Source organism: Arvicola amphibius, chromosome 14, assembly GCF_903992535.2.
Source record: "Arvicola amphibius chromosome 14, mArvAmp1.2, whole genome shotgun sequence".
Classification (NCBI taxonomy): Eukaryota; Metazoa; Chordata; class Mammalia; order Rodentia; family Cricetidae; genus Arvicola; species Arvicola amphibius.
Genome location: NC_052060.1, coordinates 56,723,386 through 56,743,006, shown reverse-complemented (window position 1 = coordinate 56,743,006; position 19,621 = coordinate 56,723,386). Strand labels below are relative to the sequence as shown.

Genomic DNA, 19,621 nt, shown 5'->3' with positions numbered 1-19,621 from the left:
TGCTACACACAAATTCGTTTTTAATATGGGATGGGTATAACAATTTCTCTTTTCTTGCCTCTTCTTGGAACAAGCAAGGGATTAACTGCTCACCAACCATGAAGCCCTGGGTGGAGCACAGACATACATGACTGAGGTGGAGCACAGACATACATGACTGAGCACCAGTCACATGGTCATAGCAGCTACACAGCAGTGACTAGCTGTTGTGATTATTACGCGTTCATCATTTGGCTTTTCACATTTTCACCTGGCTCAGGTTCAGAAGAGAGAAAGGGAGTTTGAAATGAGTGCATGGCTGGGAGGTGAAAGGCAGGGATGGGGATGGAGAACAGACAAAGCTACGCGGGCTGAAGAAGCCTGGGAGTGCGTGCGTGTGTGTGCATGCGTGCGTGTGTGTGCGTGTGTGTGTGTGTGTGTGTGTGTGTGTGTGCACACGTGTGTCGGGGGGAGGGGCAAGTGGCAGGGCCTGCTTAGGAGCACTACTAGAAAGCAAGGCGTCCCTCACATCCACAACTGTTATCACTGAAGAACAATCAATTTCATGAAATGCATTTTCTTAAGCTACATAGGGACGCTTCATTAGCTGCAAAAGCATAGCAGGCTGCAGAGAGGGTCAAATTTTCTAAGCCCCGCTACCCTGAGGGAACTACTTTTCACAATCTACTGCATTCTTCTGCTCAGATAGCATGGGTTGTTGTCACTTTAGGTCTTTGATTAATGGGCTAAAGATTCTCTGTCCCACTGATTGCTAGGTCTCTTTTGTGCAAGGGCATATGTATTTTTCTAAGTGGTTTTGAAAAGCTCTTTGGATAGCAAAGAACAGATCATTCTGATCTTTAAAATAATTGGAAAATGAATTACACAAGGTTCGGAAATATTTTCCAATTTTTATTGCAATTTAATTTAGTACTTATTTTGTAGGTAGGAAATTGATCAGTTTCTTTTGTGGTTATTGCCTTTTGTTTGATGCGTAGGAAGTGATTTTCTAAGAAAAACTGATGTGATGATATTTATTGTATTCTCTTTTCTAGCATGGACCCTTTATTTTTATATATCCTTATCTATAGCCCCATTCATACTATGTCTTAATCTATGTATATGTCTATATACATATCACATCTGTATCTCTGTCTTTCTATGTGGCCAGCGAGCTCCAAGACTCTGCCTGCCTCTGCTTCCCAGTGCTTGGATTAGAGCCTTTCTCCTTCAGAGTTTGGGCCTCATGTTTCCATAGAAAGGACTCTTGCCACGGAGTCCTTTCCATAATTCCCACGATGTTTAGGTTTTAAATACATTTACAGATCAATTTGGCTTGATTTGAAAGTTAATAATCTGAGTTTTATTTTGAATAGTTAGCTAGTTGTCCTCAAATAACTAGTGACTATATATGAAAGTCTGTACAGTAACATATTTTGATCTTCTCAAACCTGTTAGCCAATTCTATTTATCTACTTTTCTTTTTCTTCTCTTCTCTTTTCTTTTCTTTTTCTTTCTTTCTTTCTTTTTTTTTTTTTTGGTTTTTCGAGACAGGGTTTCTCTTGGGCTTTGGAGCCTGTCCTGGAACTAGCTCTTGTAAACCAGGCTGGTCTCGAACTCACAGAGATCCGCCTTCCTCTGCCTCCCGAGTGCTGGGATTAAAGGCGTGCGCCACCACTGCGCGGCTTTTTCTTTTCTTTTTTATTTCCCCTTTTCTTTCTCTTTTTCTCCTCCTCCTCCTCCTCCTCCTCCTCCTCCTCCCCCCCCCCCTCCCCCCCTCCCCCCTCCTCCTCCTCCTCCTCCTCTTCTTCTTCTTCTTCTTCTTTTTCTTTTTTTTCTTCTTCTTCTTCTTCTTCTTCTTCTTCTTCTTCTTCTTCTTCTTCTTCTTCTTCTTCTTCTTCTTCCTCTTCTTCCTTTTTATGGAAAGGTTTCCCTTTGTAGATATAGCTGTCCTGGAACTTTCTGTGTAGATCAGGCTGGCCTCAAACTCACAGAGGTCCCCTGCCTTTGCCTCCAGAATGGGGGATTAAAGGTATATACCACTGTGCTTACACATTTATCTCCCTTTTTATCCAGCACGTACATCTTTTCATTCTTTCCTTCACAAAATTCTACACAATTTATCTGAAGAAATTTGATGTCCCGTTTTTATCATACTGGTTGTATTCTGGAATTCAGTAATAGTAGTTTCCTGTGAGGTGTGCTTGGAAACAGCATGGCTTAGACGAGAAACCTCTTTCCATATGTTTTATTATAGCCAGGATCACCTGTGTACAGCCCCTATTTCACCTTGGCCCTTGTTTGCCTGTATGGCAGCTATGACTGCCTTTATCACACCAGACAGTCAGGGACTGAGTTACTGTCCCCCATAGAGTGCCAGGGTTCACTTTACACTGCGGTCCTGTCTCCCTACCACCGAGCCCCTCAGCTCTTTGCACTTTCTTTGGCAAGGCTAGTAGACGTGGAAGGTGCCACGAACTGGCTATACTGATGGAATCAGGGCATGAAGAATGAGTCACTTGCTTAAACCACATAGGTTATTGTTTCTCAAAACTCACATTTCTTACAATAAAAACTGGTTTTACAATGTCAAATTAATTTAATATGTGATTTTTGCCAATGCGGTAATTTTGTCTGTAAGTTGCTGGAATGAACAGCATAGCCACGTAGCACTGAGTCGACTTGCAGACTGTCCCGAGCTATCTTTGTGTTTGGGTATAGACATTCCTGAAACGCATCTTTCAAGCAAAATAGGTCAAGATTTCCTTTCCTTTTCTCTCATCTCTCATGTCTTCAGTGCCTTTTGGTTGGTGCTTGAGGCTGCGAGCAAAAAAAAAAAAAAGTGAAATATGGTCAGAAACTTGCTTCTCTTACACAGCTGCAACTTCCTATCCCCTCGCCACAGCCTGTATCTGAATAGATGCTTTCTCTGCTAGTTCAGAAAATGTGAAGGTTAACTAGATGGGGTCAGAGAGTGGGAGAGTGTGGATAAATCCCATTTTAAAAGGTTGTTTTTAAAGAGCTCCGGGAGCTTGGTGCTGACCACAATGGTCCTCGGTACCTGGAATTACCCCATCTCTCTTGTGGTCCTGAACGGTTTGGGTTCAGTGTTGCCCAAGACCTGTGTATTAGTAAGACACTTCTGAGAATTCCTCCCAGTGTGGCACACCCTAAGGGTTTGCTTAAATAAGAAATGTTTCTTTTCAGAAAGGCTTGAATAGAATTGCTCATAGGAGGAATAAAACCGTGTGACGATCTCCATGTCCCATATTTCCTAGTATTTCAGTTCCTTTCCTAAGTGTAACTAAGAGAGCAACAGAAGGCTCTGTTGTCCAATGAATGGAGAGTGTTTCTGATGCAATTTAGTGACATATGTTTCCAATGATCTATTCAACCTTTCTATTCCTGAGATTATAATTTAATTGCATTTCTCTCTTCCATATAATTTTACCACTAGTAGTTCCCAGAGTTTACAGTGTGTGATCCTTCTTTCCCTATTCTGAGTTCATCTCAGCTCTTCATCCATTTTTGTCAAGGTTGGTAGACTTGTATGGTGTTGATGATTTTGGTCATACCAATGAAATTAGGGCAAGAAGAAAGACCACCTTAAACCTTAGAGGTCATATCTATCTCCAAATGAGAAAAGTACCCACCATTCCAAATATTAAAAAACAAAACAAAACAATCAGTCAAACAAAGAAACAGACATCTAAAGTCTTTATAAAAATCAGTAAGTTCTAGGACTTTCGTAGGGTACATGGTGGTTTTTTTCCCACTGAAAGCCCAAAGCAGCTAAGGCCAACTTTTTCTAATTTCAAGGGAATACAAACAACTACTCTGGTAAGGAAAACAACAAAATAATTCTAAATGTGTGACTGTGAGCAGAGGGCTTTGCTTTTCAACACTGACCATTCATGCTAAAAGTGTTTTCTGGGTATGAAGGAAGAGATGAAAGTCATCTCTAAGGGTATATTACCTTGGAAGGTAGAGGCAGGAGGATCAGGAGTTCATGGTCAGTCTCAGGTATAAATTAAGTTTAAGACCAACCTGGGCTACCTGAGATCCTGACCAATAACAAAACAAAACAAAACAAAACAAAACAAAATAAAATAAAACAAAAAACCTCTCCCCAAAAACTGTACCCACCCAAAATTAAACCAAACCAAAACCCAAAACAACAAACAAAACAAATCAACAAACAACAAAATAATTTGCTGCTACAGTACATTAAATTAATTGAATTCTTCTCTTGAAGTGCAATCCTGAAATTCTTGATTAGCCTTTTATTACCATTATTGGATTCTCTATGCGCTGATTATTCTAGCTTACATTGATCTCACATTGGATGGAACAGATTGAATTTGATCTGTTCCTAGTGTGTTTGTTTGGTGACTGGCTGTTTCTCAAGTTAGTGGAAACTCCTTGGTGACAAGCCAACATCATCTGTTTCTACTTTGCTTCCTTCGGTGCCTGTACGTGGTTTGGAAAGGCCCAAGGAAAACACAGCTCGTCCTTTAAAATCCTTTAATCAGAAATAAAAATTCACGAAGGAAATAATATCCTTATGGCAATGGTTAGTAAGTGTCCAGGATGTCATATAAGGGTTTTGCTTGAAAAATAATTTTTGAAGAATGTTATAACATTTTTGAAATAAATTAACTGTCATTGTGGTGATTGTTTTGTTTGTAAAGTTCTTGCTTAGAAGTTTTGTTCTAAGAATTCAGAATTAATGAATGTATTAAGAAACACCCTGCATGACTATCTCCTACTGTGTACCTTATAGATGCCAACCTATTGAATCCCACGGTGTTCTTCAGTACTTGTCCTCACACAGAGAGGGCATTAGCAAGTATTTGGAGGGCTTAACCCAAAGGATGTAACAACTTACAAGGTCTGCATTTAACACTGTAAGATATTATCCAACACAACTAGTCACTCAATATATCTGAAATTTTAGTTAAAAATAAAATATCCCCAGACATAAGGCTGAAGGTGTTCTGACACAAGGCAAATTAAAAACTTTGATTTGACCGTGATTTGTGGAGAAAAATAATGTGACTAAAAAGAGTATTCATTTTTCATTCTATTGTTATGATAATATAGGTCTGACTAAAGGGTTATTGGAACAAATCTGCTAAAATTAGCACTTAAAATAATTTTAAAGGTAATTATTCTCTTCTCCTTTATAGACCACGACATTTCCTAGTCTCTTATTTTTCCCTCCTTGATCTAAACTAACCTCTTAATTTACCTGAGAAAACCTAAAATTTCCAAATTTAAAAATAGGCAGTCCTGTTAGTTGGCAATGGATATTAAAATCACTCTTAATTTTGTAAGGAGTATTTTGGTCTTTGAGAAACATCTTTACCCCTGTAATAGGAATCTTAAAACTCCACATAGAGGTCATAAGTCCCTGCCATGTGTTCATAATCACCCAGAGGTCACAGGTCACTCACATGTGTTCACAGTCACCCAGAGGTCACCCTTGACTGTGTTCATGGCAGACCAAGACCTGTCAGACTTTGATGAAAACCAAAGGAAGCTGCGAGGAGCTTGGTGTAGCATTTTGGTTAAAACAAAGCAAACCTTTCTCTTGTTGTGTTCATCTCACTTCGAATAGAGTGCTTATTGGCCCAAGTGTCTTGAACATCTGATGGCTTTAGAATCAGCGCACCACTGCTTGCATTCATACCCAGACATGTCTGTACTGGGAGAACACCATAGTTCTTTGTGTGTGTGTATGTCTTCTATGCATATCCATACCTGTGCATGGGGAAGCCAGAGTTGGGAGGCTGCACTGTCTTCACCTTGTTCCCTTGAGGTAGGATCTCTCACTGAATCTGGAACCCGGATGGTGGTTGGGCCCCAGGGATGCTCCTGTGTCCCTCTTCTGAAGTGCTGGGTTTATAGGCATTCATGGCAGCACCTAGCTTCTTATGTGAGTTCTGGTATCTGAGCTCAGGTTCTCACGCTTTCACACCCCTATCCTGTGTGTGTATGTGTGCACATGCATGCATGTATGTGTGTCTACATGCACACGAGTACAGTGTCCCTTGTAGATCAGAAGCCGGATCTCCTGAAGCTAGAGGTACAGACAGTTATGAACCACCCGATATGGGTTCTGGGAATTGAATTTGCAAAGTCAGTACTTACTCTTAGTTGCTGAGTCATCTCTCCAGCTCTAAGCTCTTGACTTTTTGAGTGGATCCAAAGGTATGGCCTTAATGAAAATTTACCATTTTTTAAAGTAAGCCAATGGAAACACATACATAAATTTAATGCTTACAAATATCCACTCATTTATTTCCTAAATATTTCCTCAATGCATTCATTTGTCAGTGTTTGTTCAAGCTAAGGCTATGTTGTGAGGTGGTCAGTATCTCTTGCCTGTGAAGGGTAGGCTCTTATGTGGGTGTTGGTCACAGAGTGTGAAGGTTAGTGTCGATAGGGACAGGGAATAGGTTAGCACACTAATTATCAGGAAGGTTTTCAAATTATGGTTACGCTAAGTTGGGGTTGGTATAGGGATGTTTTAGATCAGATGGCACAGACAGTGCATGTCTAAAAGAGCACAGCTCTGGATGACACTGAAGATTTTTTTTAAGAAGACCTTACACTATTTTAATGAGTTCCAGAAAGAAGCAAATGTTTCTCAAGAGAAAAAGAAAGATGGTGCTATCACAATTAGCCTCAGCAAATTCTGTCCTGAGGTCTGTATGGTTTCAGAGCACTTCATTCCAGCTTCTGCACCGGGGAGGAAAGGCTTGTATTCATTTCCAGAGAAACAAGAAACTCTGCTTTTCCTACTTTGGTCTTGCATTTCCCCACCAAACATTTGTCAGACACTAAGTGCAGAGACCTCAACTATGTGATTTCTGTCACTGAGCCTCTCAGTCACTGCTGACTCCAAGCCTATGAATACACTCAGTCCATCTCAGTGGGGGTATGAAGTGAGTCTCCTTGGCCCATGTTTCAACCTCCACATCCATGAAGTCAGTTCCTATAGCTTAACGTATGCTGCTTACCCCCAGCTGTGAGCATATTAACCATGTCCCTTAACAAATTATTAAGAGTCTTTGTGAAATTCACTTTGGATAAAGATGGATTATGGACCATATGTGTTTTCACATATTATCCAGCTAAGCATCTAATAAATTAAGCTACTACCTACTCCTCAATACTATTATGGCCCTGGTTGTACTTTATTCTCTAGTAAAATTCTGTGGTAGTTAAAAGGCAGTGACCAAATACCTCCCGCTGACATTTTCACATATGTTACATGGACATATAAACATGATTAAAATAAGATCTTAACTTCAAAGGAATGCGTAGCTCATTTGTGGAGGTATGGGCAGGACTAACTCTATTACAGAAGACCCATGGCCTTTCAGGGAACTCATTTTCAGAGGAAACTTCATTCATAGGAAGTCAATACTGTGTTCTTGGCCATAACCTTTGAAATTGGGCTCATTTAGCCTCTGTTTTGTGAAATGAGTTCTTACCTGTGTTCTCTTTGAGAAGGACCTTTTGAGTTTTATTGTTAATTCATGAACTTTTTTTTCTTGCACGGGCTAAATGGCCCTGTCTTCTCCTCATACATTTCTTTCCACATCTGTAGCAAATGCCATTAGAAGTTCATGCTGTATCCCAGTTTTTCTTTTCTTTTCTTTTTCTTTTTTTTTTTTTTTTAATATGAGCATGCTTAATAAAATCAAATCTTCTCTAAGGTGCCAACTAGACTCCATTACCTTTTGGGAGTTTAGACTTCTGGGGTTCAGGATTAGAGGGATTTTGTATCTCAAACTAGACATAGTTAACCCCGTCGGGGAAATCTGAATGCCAATCCACTTCATCATCCGTATTAGTTGACTGGAATCCAAGGCGTTGGCTCTTTTTATTTTCTCTTTCGTGTTTCTAGAGAAACCATATTGTTTTAAGTGAGGCCGTTTTTGTGGCATTACTTGCAAAACCTCTCAAGAATACAATATCTTTCACATAACTGCAGAACAAGGGCTTGGCTTTCTGGTGTTATAAATAATACCATAAGGCCTGGCAACTTGATAGAAAAAAGTAGCAGAAATAATATAACGGAAAAAGGCTGGTAGAATTTGAGGTTCAGCTTCACACAGTCATGCAAGAAAGAAACTTTCTGACACTTATTGATTTCTCCAGAGGAAGAGACTTAGTGTTCCGGAGCGGCAGGAGAATGAGGGATACTGATTGCTGACACTGCTTTCGATTTGGAAACAGTTATAAAATACACACAAAGGTATCTCTGTTGTCTTTCTTGAATGTCTTCACAATTTAAGAACAATTTGGAACTGAAAACTGTTTTTTCATGTTTATTTACACAGCTTAACTGTGGTAAACGGTGTCAAGGTTCTGGAGAAAGATGTTGGGGCTTTGGCACTGTCTTTTGATTGCTCCTTGGGGCCCTAGTGTGAACTTCCAGGAGAGCCTTTTAACTCCGTCATTTCCCAGTCAGAAGTCAGGTAAGGGCAAGGTTTCCAGGGCGCATGTGTTTGGAAGAAGTCCGAGCTTGTACATAGGGAAGCATCTAAGCTGTGGTTTTGACCCTGTACCCTTAGGCAGGATAGGAGGGCCATCCTGCTGGTTGGGTGCTGGCCATATAGGCTAACTGCCTTTCTTAATCCCCTCCTCCAGAGCTGTAGACCTGTTCTTTATTCTGTGTTATCCCTTTTTGTTCTCTGCAATCTCTGAGTTGTCTTAACCTTTGTGCCATAGTTGTGCTGTTTTCCCTGACTATAGGAAAAACCTTAGATGGGAAAAATTACTTTTTCTTTAAAAAAGTGTGTGTATGTGTTGTGTATGTTTATATATGTGTGTCCACATGTATGTGGGTGCATGTGTACATGTACACACCTGTTTGTGGAGGTCAGAAGTCAACTCAGATGTCATTCCTCAGATTCCATCCACCTTGGGTTTTTTTTTTTTTTTTTTTTTTTTTTTTTTTTTTTTTGTAAGATAAAATCTCTCTTTTATAGGCTGGCTAGGCAGCAAGCCCAATAACTCACCTATTCCTCCCAAGTGCTGGGTGTGCCACTGTGGGCGACCATTCCCAGGGTTTCTATGAGAGTTCTGGGAATCAAATTAGGTTTTCATGCTTACCGGGCCAACATGTTAGCAGACATTTCCCCATATCTAAACTCCAGAAATTCTTCATAAAGGGAGAAGCTTAGCATTAATCTCTCCGGTTGCTTCAAGGAGGAAAACGTAAGATTTGGTTAAACTATGGAGTGCAATGCTCCCCTCCGTCTGTTTCCTCTCCATAGAGTTCAGCAGCCAGTTTATTACTTGTCTCATTTGAACTTATTTGTGCTGATATTCAGCATCCTTGAACTAGGACCACTGATGGGGCATGTTGTGATGGACAGAATGACTGATGTGTGCCCATCAGGACCACATCAGACATTTGGAAATTAGAATTTGTTGTCATTGTTGGGACTGGAGAGGTGGCTCAGCAATTCACTGCTCTTAAGCATGCTTGCTCGTCTTGCAGAGGACAGAAGTTTGGTTCCTAGCACCCATATGGGCCAGCTCATACCTGCCTGTAGCTCCAGCTCCAGGAGATCTGATGTCCTCTTTTTGCCACCACAGGTACCAAATGCATGTGTGCATACACACATACAGACACACAGATACTCATAGACACAAATAAAAGATACTCTTAAAAGATATTGTCCCTTAATTAGATATCTAGATTATTACTAGTGTAAGTGGTATTTTAAGTGGGATTTTGTTTTTATTGTAGGATAGCGTTAGTGTTGCTGGTATAGAGTATGGAGAAGTGTCTTTGATTTTTTTAAGGTACTAATTTTTATGATTTGGATATTGAGTGCTCTCTTTGCTCTGGACAAAGGCCTGCCGGTGAAGGCTTTGTCCTCAGGTGTGCATGTTAGCGGGAGAGGCCTTATGGGAAGTCTTTATGTTACTGGAGGCGTTCCTTTGGGAAGCTAGTTTTTATGGAATGCCTTGTTAGTTCCTGTGAAAGGAGTGTTCAGAAGTCCGACTCCGGCTGCTTGCCCTCTCTCTGCATCTGGTTTGAGATGTACTCAACCCCTTGCTCCTACGTAGACAGCTGCCATTGCCCTCTGCTGGGTGCCACCAGGACTCTGCAGTCCAAATCCGGACAGCTGAAGTCTTCTGATGCTGTTTGCTCTTCCATCCTCTGTAAAGTAGCACGGAGTGTGCGCCTCTGCTCCTCTCCACACTGTTGCCTAGAGGTAGGGTCTCTCACTGAACCACCTGCTGTTTCCACTAGGCTGGTTAGCTTGTGAGCCTTCGGGATCCACCTCTCTCTGCCCCAACCCATGCTACAGTTAGAAATATGCCCAGATTTTTGGGAGTATACTCAGATTTGAACTCACGTATTCATAGTTGCTGAACAACAGTGCTTTTCCCCACCAAGCCATTTTCTTAGCCCCCAATGACATCTTTACAGATTTCTTGGAAAGCATTGCTATAATTTGGATCTTAATGTACACTAAAGGCCTGTTTGTTGAAGCTCAGGTCCATGGTAAAAACATTGGGGGATGGTGTCTAGTGGAAGGATGTTAGATAATTGTAGGTGTATCTTTGAGACTCTAATCCCTGTCCTGTTACCCCTTGCTCCTAGATGTCATTAGGTGAACAGTTTTCTCTGGTTTGCTATCAGAAGTCTTGGTACCTAATGACCATGGATTGAGACCTCTGACCCATGTCTATACTGTAACCACTGTGGACTTAGATATTTCAAGGAAATAGACTAAGTGTAGCATTCCATAACCAAGTATTTTAGACTATATGTACTTTATACATATATAAATTTAGACATCTATCTATATCTATACATAGATAGATAGGACGGGTATTCAAAGTGCTGAAAATTACATAGGCAAAGGCAAATTTTATCAAAGTTTCAAGTCAACAAGTAGTAATCTAGAAAACATTAGTATCTATCTTTGAGAGTTATGACCCTCAAAGAAGAGGGATTTCAGCTTGCCACTCTCCTCTGAAGAAAATTAAAAGCACAGCTGTAGTAGTGCATGGTAACATTCCTGAAATCTCAGCATTTGGGCAGAAGAAGCAAGAGGTGGACACAAAAAGAATTTGAGGCCAGTTTCAGCGACATGGTAAGTTTGAGGACATCCTTGGCTACCCAATACCTTGTGGAAAAAAATGAGAAATAACCAAAGACCAAACTAAAGCATAACTATATGACCCTAAATGGCTTAGTTCAGATGCTAAACACCAATAACTTATATTGTCTTATCATAGTTACTCATTAAGTAAATGGACAAAAAAAATCATAACTAAAATTATTTAAATTAGTCTGGCTGACTGATCAGCAAGGGCCACTTCCTGGACAGAAGCTTGTATGTATTTTGTTTTTCACTATACTTCAGATCTGCTTTAGAGTCAAGCAGTCCTCATGTCTCATTCTGGCCCAGCTCCTTCCAGCTGTGCAATGCACTGTTCCATTTCCTTGTCTGGAAAGAGAATATAAAATTACCCAGAGAGTTGTGGAGGGCACATGTGGTCTCTGAGCTTGGGACGGCTTTTTGAAATCCTTCATTTCTCTAAAATTTATGACTGTCTTTTTATTTTTAATGAGACACCCATTTCATTAAGAGTGCCCATCAAACGACAAATGATTGTATTAAAGCTTAGAAATGCTTTGGGCAATCTTTTCAAACTACTGCAATAACAAACCACTGGGGCAATTGGAAATTTCTCTCTGGAAAAACATTCTGTGTTTCAGGACAGATGGCTTACCAAAACACCTTATTGGTACCGTCTGCTTTTGCTATACAAGGCATGTTGTAAACAGTCAAATACAGTAAGATTTGCTCATGAAATGAAGTCTTTCTAGTCCTGTGACCAGCTTCCAGCTCGTCATTTTCATCATAATTCATACACATGATGCTTGTGATCTCTCTGGTTGTGCCATAAAAGATAAACACTTCTTGGTTAGGATGAAAATGCCTGTGTCTATATTTAGAATATAAACAGATTTTTATATTAACTGTGGGTTTAATAGCACCCTGAAATGCTGAGCCACCTTTCCAGTCCTTCCATCATATTTTAGTTGGGTAGCCTCCAACAAGTTAACGTCTTCACGTCTGGGGGTGAACATCTTAAAATAAGAATGATGCTGCTTCTTTCATACCTGGAAACCAGTATTTACAGAAGTTTCCGTAGATGCAAGTAGGCACCATGAAGAGCTGAGCTGAAGTGTGTATTGCTGCTGGCTTTTCACCTTGTTAGTAATTGTAACTTACCACCAGTCAGGAAAATGCTTGCCTTGCCAGTCTGGGACCTAAGACCTGTGGTGCTATGTGTTTGTAATTCTAGCACTGGGGAGGCAGAAAGAAGTAGATCCTGGATCTCCTTGGGGAGCTAGCCTAGACTACTTGGCAATCTTCATTTTAGTGAGAGAAGCCTAGTTTCAAAAAAATATGGATTGTTCTTGAGGGAGGATACTGGAGGCTGCTTTCTGGTTTCTTTCCCACATATGCGCACTTGTACATGAACATACAAACACATACACAAACGCACACACGTGCGCATGCGTGCGCACACACACACACACACACACACACTCTCACTCACACACACCCTTTATCCTTTTTTGTCCTGTTATACTCTTTCTGTCTTGTCTCAGAATCATCCATCAAATGTAAAATCTTAATTTAAGGATTTTCAACAAATAAATGATTGAGATATGGAAATTATATAATTTAGTCAGGGAAAAATCTTCATACTCAAAAACATTTATTGCCAGGCAGTGGTGGCGTACGCCTTTAATCCTAGCACTCAGGAGGTAGAGGCAGATGGATCTCTGTGAGTTTGAGTCCAGCCTAGTCTACAGAGCTAGTTCTAGGACAGGCTCCAAAGCTACATAAAGAAATCCTGTCTTGACAAACAAACAACAACAATGACAAAATGTACAAAAACATTTAGTCTCCCAGAGTCTGTAATTTTCATTTTGTATTTTTAAATATATATAATATACATTCCTATAATTTATATTAATTCATATGTCTATTTTTCTGGAACTGCATAGAAGTAAGAATTATTCCTCTGCAGGTTCTTGTCACAATTATTTTACTTTTTTGAGTCAGAGTCTCAGTATGTTGCCTAGACTGGCCTTGAACTCAGTGTGTAGCAGAGTCTGGCCCCTAATTTCATGTACAGAGGTTGTTAAGTGTGCAATGCAACTCCCCTTTTTAAAGATTCCATTTGCAAGAACAGGATCAATCTGCAGAGCTAAATCACCTCAAATGTATTTAATCCCCAAATAGCTTGTAAACATCAATTTCTAAACACTAAGAGCCTCAGTACATTCCCCCCACAAAGTACTGATGTGGATGGAGGCCACTTGTTCATTTCCCCATTGCTCAGGCCCAAAATAATCACCCAGAAACTGTATTACTTATAACACTGCTTGGCCTATTAGCTCAGGCTTCTTATTGGCTAGCTCTTATATCTTGAGTTAACCCAATCCTATTAATCTGTACATCACCATGAGGTCATGGCCTGCCAGCAAGATTCAGGCAGACTCCAGCAGATGCCTTTCTCCTTTGGCAACTACATGGTGTCTCCTTGACTCCACATACCAGATTTCCTGCCTGGCTATATTGTACCCTGCTATAGGCCCAAAGCAGCTTCTTTATTAACAAATGGTAATAAAACATATTCACAGCATACATAGGGGAATCCCACATCATACTGAAAAGAGTTTCTTTTATTATATGTGAAACTGAGTTCTCATTGAATTTTCATAATCAGCATTCTGTACTTATGAATAAAATGTGAAGATTGCCCTCAGGTGACAACGTTATGAAGGATGATAGTTTGACAACCAGTGGGTTGTGCTTCTTTATACCCAAGAGATTTGTTGGAGGACTGAGAAGCCTTCTCTAAAGCTGATGGAGAAAGAATGATCTGCCTAGGTTAAGATAAACTATGACGTGAAGTCAAGCCTGGTGAAAACTCCGGTCTTAGTTATATTTTCTCCATGACCAAAAGCAACACAGGGAGGAAAAGGTTTATTTCACTTACTTTTCCATGTAACACTTTGTCACCAAAGGAACTCAGGGCAGGAATTCAGAGGAGAGGACCCAGTGGTAAGAGCTGATGCAGAGGTCACAGAGGGGTGCTACTTATTGGCTTGCTTCCCACGGCTTGCTCAGTCTGCTTTCCTATAAACCCAGGACCACCAGCCCAGGGATGGCACCACCCACAATGGGCAGGCCCTGCCCCATCAATCACTAGGAAAATGCTCTATATGCATGCTACAGTCAGATCATATGAAGTGAATTTCTCAGCTGACATTCCCTGCTCTCAGATGATGCTAGCTTGTGTCAAGTTGACATAAAACTAGCCTGCCTAATCTGCTTCAGTGACTAGATGAGAACTCTATGTAATTTTCACAAATGTCATTCATATGGAAAGCACTCTTGTGACCATTCCGCAAAGGCCTTGGTATCTAAGAATAGGGCATTTCTCCAGGAAATGATTTGATTATATATTCACTTAAATCATTTAAAAAATGTTGTGCCAGGGAAAAATCAATTCTACATCTGAAGGATGCGAAGTTCAGAACTGCTCAAACAATAGCGGCATTTTTGTTCTCATGTGCGCTGGTCAAATCCAGGATCTCATGCTTGCTCTGCAAGTGTCTAACCACTCAGCTGCAGCTCCAGTGCTTTAAATTAATTAAGCTGGAACAACCGATGTGCTAATGGAGTACAACATTCCATATACAAATGTATTTTCATGCTCGTGTTTATAAATAGCCCTCCTTGTAGCAACTTCCCTGCCTTTACTGTGCTACACGCAGCATTTTTATTTGTTTGCTTGTTTTTGAGACAGGGTTTCTCTGTGTAACAGTTCTGGCTGTCCTGAAACTCACTCTAGACCAAGCTGGCCTTGAACTCACTGAGATCTGCCTGCCTCTGCCTCCTGAGTGCTGGGATTAGAGGCGTGCGCCACCACCTCCCAGCTACATGCAGTATTATAACTGCATCATGTTGGTCTCTCCGCTTAGAGACGTTATACGTCCCAACTTACACAGCCTGTGTTCAATGCCTGGCCCGAAGGAGGTAAATGCCCTGTGTTCAATGCCTGGCCCGAAGGAGGTAAATGGGTATTTGATGAGTGAGGACAAAAAGCAAAGTGGAAATACTTCATTCCAATTGCCCATCCAGTCTTGGCCCTTTTCTGTGAGGACTGAAACCCCTCTAGGTAGGTTTCTTCTGTCATATTGCATGGTGAGGGGAAGCAGTAACGGAGGCTGCATCTGATCCAGGTGCTCTCTGCAGCGTATACTTTTCATTTCGTTGGTTGCAGCAATTTAGGTCTGCAGCTGGATCCATTATTTTCCGGGAAAGGAAGCTGTTTCCCAAAGGATCTGCTTGGGATGAAGATCCTGTTTCTTTTGAGGGATATCAAACCACCCTGGAATCCCCACTACAAAATTTTGACGGCTCAAAATACTAGGCCTTTGTGAGGACTGGGCCGAGGTTTTTCAGGTGATCAGTCGGTCTGTGAGGCACAGCCTCGAGGAATAAAAACGTGAATGAGTTTATGAAATACATTTTAAGTGTCGACTTTGTACTTGGTAACAAAAATAAAAAGAACTCAAAGATGCATAGACCAGTTCAGGCTTGGCATGTGTTGGGAGTGGCTAAGTAGCCATGGATAGGAACCAGAACTACCTCAGCTCCAAATTCATTTTGATGGGATGATGAATGAGAGGTGAGACTATTCTTAGGTGGAGGTTGTAGAATGGGTAGGAATTAGTGACCAGAAAAATATGGCAGTATTTTAAAAGAAAAGCAATTTGAGCTGATGCCCAGAAGGGTGCTACACCCCTGGGACCAGTGAGGCCTCCCAAGCAGTGAGAGCAGAGGTTTTGTCCCTGTGATGTGAGTTGTAAGGGTCAAGTTTTGGGTGCATCATGCAGCAGCCACTGTGGAGTGTGCTGTAAGGACAATGAAGGTTTGGTTGAAGGGTCCCACCCTCCAGTCACTGATGCCATCCATGTGAACAAAGATCCCTCTTTCCTACAACAGTCTTGATATTTTTTTCATTTAGAATGTTCAGGTTTGCTATAGACTCTCATAATCTAGATGGCACAATGGACCAAATGCATTTATATTTTTTCTGAATTATCTTCTATTAACTTATTTATTATCCATTTTCATAGACAGGATATTTTCAATATTCTCTTATTTGTTACTTTGTGTGTGGTAGTCAAAGCTAGACTTGGTGGTTTGTCTTATTTTAATATAGGGTGATAACCAGTCTCACAAATGATCCTTACAACAATGTATACGAGAAATGGACACAGGATACCAAAATAGACATTGTATGGCTAAGCCACCATTGATGTAGGGAGTCATTTCTACAAAGCCTTTGGAAAGTTCCATGCAGACTCCTGGGAATGTATGCTGAGTAAAGATGGGAGATGAAGAAATTAGGGTTGTTGGTATCAGGAGAAGAGGCTGGTAATATTGTAGCTACTGAAGGGAGATTCTAGAGTTCTTTTTTATTTTCTTTTTGAGACAGAGACTCTCTATGCAACTCAGACTGGCCATGAACTCATGATCCTTAGAATACCAGTATTACAGTGTCCAGCAAAGTTCATTGTTTTAAAAACTTATGTATAATTTATTTGTTTAACTATACTTTCATTTTCTATTGAATAAGCAAATGTGTATTTATTTAAAATCCGTATTCCCAGAAGTATAAGGCTAGTTGCTGATATCAATATTTGTTCCCCCATAAGTCTGTTTTATACAGTGGAATATCATTTCTGTAGTGTTCACGTCAATTTGAATTAAAATTGCATGCACAATTTACACCATATTTCCCCAGTATTTTTCAAAATAGCAGCACTTTGTGGGATGTGGTACAAAGGTCATGTCACATCTGTAGTCAAGGCTATAGGACTGAAGAAATGTCTGTGATCAACAGCTTTCCCTGTTCTGCTTATTTTCTAGGTAACAATGGCCAACATTGCAATAAATGGAAACAATTCCCCGGTGACCTGTGAAACGACACTCTTTGCTCTCCGGATGGCAACATGGAATCAGATCTTAGATCCCTGGGTCTATATTCTGCTGCGGAAGGCCGTCCTTAAGAACTTGTATAAGCTTGCCAGTCATTGCTGCGGCGTGCACATCATCAGTTTGCACATCTGGGAGCTCAGCTCCATCAAGAATTCCTTAAAGGTCGCCGCTATTTCTGAGTCTCCAGCGGCAGAGAAGGAGAGTCAGCAAGCATCTAGTGAAGTAGGACTGTAGGGTTAGAAGGAAATTGGGGGGAGTTTTGGAATCATCTCAGTCGATCAGATCTACAGCCTAACTGGAACGTTTGGACCACCGTGTGTAGTTCGGGAGTCCACTGGATGGGCGCAGCTTCTGGGTTTTGTTATACGGGCTGCTGCATGGTTGTGCACTTTCATTTGTTTTTGTCCGCAGGAGGTAGCCGGTTACAACGCGGTGGAGTTGAGTAGAACGCAACTTTTGAGTTTAGTTGTGTGACTTGTGTTTTTGGAATAAGTAAGTCTGTTGAAGCCCAGTGCCAATGAACTTGACCTATTTTCCAAGATACCTTAATGCTACCTACACCATGAAATGGTCATATCATTGACTTATAGACTAGGCTCAAAATGAAAAGAGACTCGGTTGTTTGTGTGTGGGGTTCTTGTCGGTTTACCAGTCCACATGCCCTCGGTCAATGTCTGCGCGACCATGACACGTGGGACGCACAGTGGCTTGTGAGGACCACTACATCCGCTGGGTCAGCCTGACCTCGTGAGGCTGGTGAGCATGGCCGTTTTTGTCACAGCTGACACGTGTCCTTGCTTGCGCTGGTTTTTATGAAGGCCAATAATTATTTGAAGAATTTTTTTCTATAAAGTAATTGATTATCAGTGTTTAAGTGATCTCCTTTTCCTCTGAAAATCGTAGAGAAACTCAGGCTTTATCTTAGCACAGATTCAGCTCCTGGTAGCACACCCACTAAGCCTTATCGTGGGCTCTGTAAACCATCTAGATCCCAGTGGTACATGCCAAAAGCAGGGCAAATATTGCTTTATCTGAGCTGTCATTTCTGTGTCAGAGAATAAAAGAAAACCAATCAAACAAAGTCTGTCTGCAGCTAGTGTGTTTCTGCTTTACAAACACAGGCGTAGGGAAGTTCTACTGACAGCGGTTTCACTGTATCTGCTGGACCACATCTTCAAACCTCCCACCCCCGTGTTATCAGTGTGGAGGGGAAGGATCTGAGATTAGCCAGAGCTGGGGACCTATTGTTATAGTTAGCCAGAGACCAAGGGACAAGACTCTCTCCCCAAGTTTCCCACTCATAATTCACACTTCTTGGCTTATTTCCAGCCTCTAAAACTTGCTTTTAATCTGTAAACATGATTTCGGATTCTAGAAATTCTGAGAATTTGATAAAATTAAATTAGTATCTTTATAAATTTCTGCTTTTGATTGATAGTTTACAATAGATACGATTACTGATTTTGGTAAATTCTCATGAGTAAATTCAAAGAAAATCAGCAAATAGCCTTGGTGAAGACATAAAGGAAATTATTTGCAGTGAATTTACGGGAATACATACTGTAATTATGCAACAATCTTAACTTAAAGACAATAAGACATCAACAATACAATTGATTGTCATGTAGAGAATATGTCAGATAATAGACAACAATGTCCTTGTGTAAATTGGACCTGATATTGTAAAAGGTTGTGCCCAATTTATACTTTAGCTGACAAGTATGTGTTGGTTATTGTGGTGTACATATGTATACATGTATGTATATGTGTTCAAGTATACATGTATTATGTGTATGAATTTGTGTGTCTATGTATTATATGTGCACATGTATATATAATGCATATGATTGTAAAAAACCATTACAATTTTTTGTGATTGCTGTTACATTACATAAATGTTATCATGTTGAATTTCAACAGCACTTACAGCTTGGAAAAACTTCTGGATGGTTCACTTATTTTCAGAACCGATATTTATTTCCGATAGCAATAAGGTATTGGCATCCTATAAACTAAAACATGAAGAAGCTAATCTCCATCTGTCCTCGTCATAGTTGGTAAAACTCTGCAACGCGTATGTCCGTGCATTTCAGCTGGGGAAAGACACAGAGAAGAAACTTGCTCTGAGGCCCCGGGTCCCTTCTCTGGGAGCTCTTTTCATGGCTATGCTGTCACCCTGGCCATGTGCATCTGCAATGAGACCATCCTGTGACATCATCGTGTGGTGGAGGCAAGGCTCCGGGAAGTGACAAAGGAGTTATTCTCTACATATTTTGGATAATTTATCCATACTCTCTAAGCCTACTTTTTGGGCAATTTAACTGATCTTAAGATGAGGCTAAACACACAGTGTAAATATAAAAAAAAATTGGAAAGAAGTTTAATGTATACCTGTCTCCAAAATTCTGTTTGTTGCTGTTGTATAGAGCTGACCTACCACACAGTGTATTGGGTAGTGAGCAATGGAGGGGAGCATTCACTGGTAACTCCCGAGTTTGTTCTTATTCATATAATAAATAGTAGAAATGTTTCCAACAAGCTCACAGATGTGTGTGTGTAAGCTC

At 40.6% G+C, this 19,621-nt stretch overlaps 1 protein-coding gene across 1 annotated transcript in view; it reads left to right on the top strand.

The window, feature by feature from the left end:
- Ptgfr (prostaglandin F receptor) overlaps nucleotides 1–17,291 on the top strand; it is a 28,073-nt gene extending 10,782 nt beyond the window's left edge. Inside the window, exon 2 of the mRNA XM_038310737.1 lies at nucleotides 16,989–17,291. Within this exon, the coding sequence (XP_038166665.1) occupies nucleotides 16,989–17,291 (303 nt within the window). The remainder of the gene's footprint in view (nucleotides 1–16,988) is intronic.
- Nucleotides 17,292–19,621: the final 2,330 nt, after the last annotated feature.